This window comes from Venturia canescens, chromosome 2, assembly GCF_019457755.1.
Source record: "Venturia canescens isolate UGA chromosome 2, ASM1945775v1, whole genome shotgun sequence".
NCBI classification, from domain to species: domain Eukaryota; kingdom Metazoa; phylum Arthropoda; class Insecta; order Hymenoptera; family Ichneumonidae; genus Venturia; species Venturia canescens.
In genome coordinates this window covers 26289773-26296604 of record NC_057422.1, presented here as the reverse complement: position 1 = coordinate 26296604, position 6832 = coordinate 26289773, and the positions used below count along the sequence as shown (strand labels likewise).

The following is a 6832-nucleotide window of genomic DNA, read 5'->3' as shown; positions in this document are numbered from 1 at the left end:
AATAAAAACTTACAATCCGATTTTAATAAAAGAAATGCCATTTTGCAGAGCAAAAAAAATAAAATGGACGTGTTTTTTGGTTTTCATCGGATCAAAAAAATTAAGGGGGTAAACCAGTCCTAAAATCTTGAATTTCACTTTGCGCATCGAAATGTTGACATTCAATTCATATGGTTCCTTTATCATTGCGTATCGACTTATATGTTGAATAATATTTATTTCACATATTCATTGGCTGACATCATAATCGCATAGAGAATCGAATACTTTGACATGCTTTACGTGAGAAGTCCAAATTTTAACAAGGCGCATCTAGTAGTGATCTCGATCGCGACCTTAACCATGTCCTTCAAGGTGACTTCAAGGTCAACTACTTTTTTTGTAATAAAAACTTCCTTTTTGACATCCACAATGGATAGAACGAAAAACTCGACGTACAGATATGTACTCAAGTCATCGATCGAATTTGACTGTAGATGACCCTGTAGTATGACTTTGCAGTCTAACTATTTATGTTTAGGACTTAGAGCACATATGAGTTGTCCAGCACGTTCATATGTGATCGATATTGGATAGTAAGAAGTGAAAACTAGGCATAAACCTCGTAGACGGAGTTTAAAACTCGTGTTTGCGAACTCGTGACATTTCGCCAACAAAATGGCCCAGGAACAACGTGCGTAGAATTAAGAAGTGAGAATCTTCATGGCATTCGTTTTTGTTTCCTAAGACTTTTTCGTATGCTGTTTATTACTCACAAGTAGGTATACAAGGAGAGTTTTGGATCCAGGGGGTAATGCGGGTCACTCGTTCCCCCCGGGGGGTAATGCGGGTCAGCGTGTCCTTGACGATGACGTCATGTTCTCGAAGGTTCGATGATGACGCAGCGTGTCCTTGACGATGACGTCATGTTCTCGAAGGTTCGATGATGACGTCACGTTATTGCGGGGTCACTCTCCTGGGGGTAATGCGGGTCAGAATGTTCTCGAAGGATGACGTCATCACAGGTATTGCGGGGTAATCAGCGTCGCTCGTTCCCCAGGGGGAATGTTCTCAAAGGATGACATTTTTGGATGATGACGTCATCATCGAAGGTTCGACGAGGGGGGAGGGAAAAATTGAAGGATTCCGGGAATTCGCCCAAGGTTGACGCGATGACGGAATTGGTTCGACAAAAATATTTCCAATGCGGTGATGATTGAAATCCGATACGACGTTGAAAAATGTGGTGTCATGAAGGGTTCGACGTATCGCGTTCCGTTAGCAGGAATGGTTTAACAAAAACATTTTCAAGAATCGTGTCGCGATGATTGAAATCCGCTCCGGTGTTGAAAGATTTGGTGTCATGAAGGCGAACGTCTCGAAGGTTCGACGTAGAAAAATTATGTGATGATGTCATGGAGGGTAGGTTTTAGGGATTCTAAGAATTCGTCGAAGGTTGACGCGAAGAATTGTTTTAAGACGCTTAAAAAAATATTTTCTAATAATTGCGCGGCGATGATTGAGATCCGTTGACAGGAATTTTTAATCAATAATCGTGCGATGATGATGATTGAGATTCGTTTACAGGATACGTGTAAGGGTTTTTTCATGAAAATAAATACAACATTTTCGAAAAAAGGATTTTATTGATTATTGCCTCACTTGAGGTTTTCGTATTATCTCTACAAACGCCTTCAAATTCTCCACATGATTGCGCAAGTTTTCAGCACGATCTATAATATCGTTAATAGATTCGTCCTCTGAAGTGAAATATATCTGTATTTTACATTTCAAAAGAAATAATTTCTGCAGCATTTCATTAGCACCATCAGATACACATTTAACGTGTTTTTTAATAATATCACTTGTTCCGTGCATACGTTCACACAATGCACAAGATGAATCGCCTTGCTCTCCTTTGATCTTTCTTATATTCTTCTGAAATTTTGCGATATCGCGGAAGAAATCGGAGACTCCTTGAGGTGGATCATTTCCAAAATACTTTCGTACAGCATCATCATAATTGACGCAGTACGGTTTTAAACAGCACAATTGCTTCAACTGATCTGGATTGAATTCCTCCATGACTGACCATCGGCTTACTGCGAAATTTGCTGAATTTCTCGTTTATATATCATGTCTCTTCGTTTCCAGTTGCAATTCAAGTTCAATTATAACGCAAATCTACCCCCACGCCCTTTACAACGCGCAAGTGGACGTCCAGGTTCACGAGCGAATTTCACCCTCTTGACATTTTTTACAATTTTTTCGTAAAGGCGTTGGAGCATCAATGTGATCTTCCATCGAGGATGTATTCCAATGATCATAACATCGACGGAACGATTGAATTTCAACGTCGGATTTGTAATAATACGGTAAACGCTCCCACAAAATATCTGTAAAGTTACTGAAATATTTTTTGAACGTTGATGGAGATATAATCAAGAGTTCTTCGGCCGTCATTTCAGAAGGATTTCTTGTACAATAAATTGCATAAGTATTCACTAGCTGCTCCATGATCCAACATTTTTCACAGTCTCGACGTATTGGCCCTAGATCATCAATATGAGACCGCACCCATGGTGGATTAAAATGATCATGACAATATTGATACGACTGAACCTCACTATCACTCTGTAAATGTTCAGGTAATCGATCCCATAACGAAGGAATGAATCTGCCATAATATTTTATTAGTAGAACCTTAGGAATCGATTTGAGATCATTTTTAGTCAACGTCGAAGGTGATTTCAATGGATCGATTGTATACGCACATCTATCCATCTTGAGATCAACTTGAAAACTGAACACATGGAGGGTAGGTTTTAGGAATTAAATTGGTTCAACAAAAACATTTCCAAGAATCGTGCCGCGATGATTGAAACCCGATACGGTGTTGAAAGATTTGGTGTCATGAAGGCAACGTCCTGAAGGTTCGACGTAGAAAAATTAGGTCATGTATTTTGCCCTAAGTTGGTTGAGCTTCGATGACCTTTGAAAGATTCCAGAACATTCTTAGAGAGATAGCAGGATATATAAGACTGAAATTATGCGTGTCAAATTTTATTCTGTACTCAGTTGTCAAATGAGTCGTACCGATCTAAAACAACGTGATCTTCGACGACGAATTGTACTACTATTGAAAAACATCGAAGAAATTAAAAGTTTAATTGAAACAAAATCTAATTTGAATTATCTCACGAAAAAGTTGCGAAATATTTCGTTTGAGACTTGAAGAACGAGTGAAACCAGATATTTTTTGTGACTTCATTCAAAAACGTGAAAATCATGGATTTCACAAAAATCAATAAAGTTGGTTGCCTCACTGCATATCTTCAAGTAAAAAAACTCAAGGATTTGGAGCTTGAGAAGAATTATAAAGTCACCAATATACGTAAAGTTACAACAAAATACGGTGCCCGGATAATTCTGGAAATAGAAGAAGACGACTTCGCTGTATTTTTACCGCCAAGATTTGCAAAATTCCTGAGTGATGAAGAAAATATTCTGAAGGATATGAAAACAGCCTCTGATCAGAACAGACTATTCATGCGTTATCTCGGAGGGCAATACAATCATGTTGAATTTAAATACGAATAATTAATTGAATCACCATCGATGTAATTTTAAGTGAAATATCAACTACCATTGTACTTTGTGTGTGACAGAACGTTACTTTTTGAAATAAATGTAAAAATCAATAAAATCTTTTTTCCAAATTTTTATTTTCATGAAAAAATCTTACACATATGTGAAATATACATAGAAGTTGAAAAAAAAATTCTTAATCATTAGGTTTGAGAATCCAATTTTTTAGCAACTGAACATTTTGGTGAGCACAGTTGTACTTGAGGGAATTTCCATGATGAGGACATCCTGTGTTTGCATGTTTCCGCAACGTTCGAAGCGCTGGACAATCAAGCATTTCAATATTAATAATGCGTTCGGATCCTTCTGACAAAAAATTCGCCAACCATTCTCTCTTCTCAGAGCCCTTTACATAGATAATTCTAGCATCATGTAAAATGCTTTGGATGATTGCTGTTGCTGCGTTGTAGGGCACAGAACCATGGTTCCAAGATATTCCATGGTAATTACGTGTTAACCATGCGTTCGTACATTTGTATTTCACAGGTAAATCATACCATGCGTATGGGGCTTTGAATAATAGTGTCAGAGATGTGGAATCGTTTAATGAAATAACTGAGAATTCTTTCAGCACAAATTCGTTAATGGGTCTCTTAAAACCCTGCAAATCAACCACGTACTCCATATCTTGAACGTTACTGACCCAAAGAATCCTCTACAGATATTTTTATGTTTTAATCCCCACCACCTCAAACCAATTTCTTGACATTTCCACTGATTGAGTTGTATTCTACAATTCGATCGTGTAATATTAAGCAATATGCTGAGGTTTGTGGTGGAATTGGATTTGTTGACTCGAATTCTAATCGAATGTCAACGGGTCCAGATTTCAATGACTCATTCTGTTTTGAACAATCAATGACAATGAGTGGTGCATACTTCAAAAAGTCTACTTTACTCAATAGTGGTTCAGACTCCTTCCCGTAGTAGGAAGCCTGAAAATTTGCATACATATCGTAGAGTAGAGCGTACTGATTATGATCAATGTCAAGATTCAAATTTCCATAAGGATAACTCTGTGAGTTGAGAAAGAGTTTGACGTCTCTGATATTACAATGATCGAAGCGACTCGCGTTCTTACTCGCGCTGTTTTTGCGAGCTGTTTGGAATCCCAAAACAACGTATCGAGGTTTTTCGAGCTGCGTAGAGGTTTTCACAACCCAAACGTGCTTTGTAGTTGTAGGTAGTAGCGGGTACTCGTACAATTCCCAAGCACGAAAACTCAACGGAATGTACGAGTCTTTGGCGATAAAATTTAATAGTTGAATTTTCCATTGATCAGCTACTCTGACATATGGTATCATCCATTCGATCTTCGAAAGAGTAATTTTGAATTGTTCCGCAGCATCAGCAGTTTGTATGATAGCATTCGTATCAGAGTTTGCACGTGTTAAAATCAACTCATGTTTGGCATTGACGACAATTCTGCGATAGTCCTCAGCAAAGCCCAGTACCATACTCAAAGGTATTGAGATGTCAAAGTAACCAGCTGCATCGGTTATCGATGGTTCTTCGTCTCCCAGCCAACCAGCATTTTTCATGACTGATTTTTGGCTAGGATTCTGGGAGATATAATTTTTCATGAGTGTTGTAAGACCAACATTTTTACATCGATCGATCTCCACAGCATTCAGCTCATAACGATTTTCTTCAAATAAGTGACAGATGGCGTTGTTGACCAATGTCGTGGTAGCGGCAACAGATTGTCCATCAGCTTTCGTCAATCTACCATACACATGCAATGAGCTCTTGCTCGGTAGCAAGCACAAATCCTGATGCTGAACTGCAATACGAATCTCATCGTTGTTGTTGAAAGTTGCTGATGCGAATGGTTGATGTCCGTGCAATTCATAGTGCGCGATGGACTCGTCAAAGATGATTGGTTTTTGTATTCTTAGGACCTCCTCCATGGTATGAAGCAAAAAATTGAGACACAACAAAGCCTTATTTGTACTTTCCTCGTGGTTTTAGACCGAGGCTCTTTAGAAACCGATAATTTTCGCGTGTTAGCTCCTTGCGAGATGTTCGACGACTGTTCCACTTTGGGCATGTCGTATTAATTTTATAACTTCCTTTCGACTCAAAAACAATACCCATTTTCAAGATTTCACGTGTAGTCTGATCGTTATTGTTTCACCCTGAAAATTTACCAATTTTCCGTCTTGATCAACAATTTTCAGTTGTAGATTATCTATGGCCTGTACGGTGATAGGGAGGTAAGTGATGTGCGATGGCACTTCAACGATCTTATATCCTGGCGGAACAACGGGAAAAAATTCGTGAATGGTATGCACTTGTTGACCATTTATGTAAGCTTCTGCTGTTATGTTACACTCCACTCGTAGTGAATTGATTTTTAGTATGGCAACTGGTAAGTCAGATTTATGAACAATATTAGCTCGAAGAATGCGCGGTGTGAAACCCAACAATCGACCAATAGAATCGCTTGGCTCAAAATTGATATCGCGATTACACTTCAGTTCGCTACACAGAGTATTATTATTAGGCTTAAGATTGATGACAATGTTATGATCAGAGAGCGCGATCTGCAAATAATTTTCCAGATCTTCAATTTCGTAGCTACCAGTTGGTATAGTTATAATTGTCTACATAAAATTTGTTATTTCCCACGTCAATATTAGGAATTGAGTTGAAGGTCAACAATTCTACGAGGCCTAAAGTATAATTTTTGAACGGTAACAATTCAATCGGAGGAAAAAAGTTAGCCTCGAGAACTGATGATGTGCCTGATAGTGTCAGCGTGAAAGAATCGCCCATCGCTTCAGTTGTTCAACTGATATTAGCAATGATATGACAGCTCATTTTATAGTTCACCATTGAGAAATTTGAGACACAAATGACAGCATATCACTGTGTCATAGTCCTGATATTTTTCATAGTTGTAATTTATGGTGCTACCAACACCGAGATATTTCATCAAGTCTGGAGGCGGTTGAAGATTACCGAAGCTGTCAAAATAAAAAACTTTATCGTTTTTCTTCTCGTATGCAACCCAATGTGTACCAGGACCCTCTTTATCATCAAGGTTCACTATAGATGATTCATACTTTCGAGGTCCACTCTTGGGCAATGCATTTCTCATGAAAACGCCACGAAAATGTGGAATTTGCATCTTTTTAGCGAACTTTGACAAATCGTAATCGGTGAGTGCTCGATGTGGTAGCCTTACACGTTTTTTAGCCTC

The 6832-nt window shown here is 38.4% G+C and overlaps 1 protein-coding gene across 1 annotated transcript; it reads right to left on the bottom strand.

Moving 5' to 3' along the window:
* Positions 1-4316: 4316 nt before the first annotated feature.
* LOC122406321 (uncharacterized) lies at positions 4317-5537 on the bottom strand. Its single transcript, XM_043411714.1, has one exon. The coding sequence runs from the start codon at positions 5535-5537 to the stop codon at positions 4317-4319; it is 1221 nt and encodes a 406-aa protein (XP_043267649.1).
* Between the last annotated feature and the right edge of the window lie 1295 nt (positions 5538-6832).

Bases quoted from the DNA above. Each gene is read 5' to 3' on its own strand.
- LOC122406321 (XM_043411714.1), bottom strand. From the start codon at position 5,537: ATGGAGGAGGTCCTAAGAATACAAAAACCAATCATCTTTGACGAGTCC.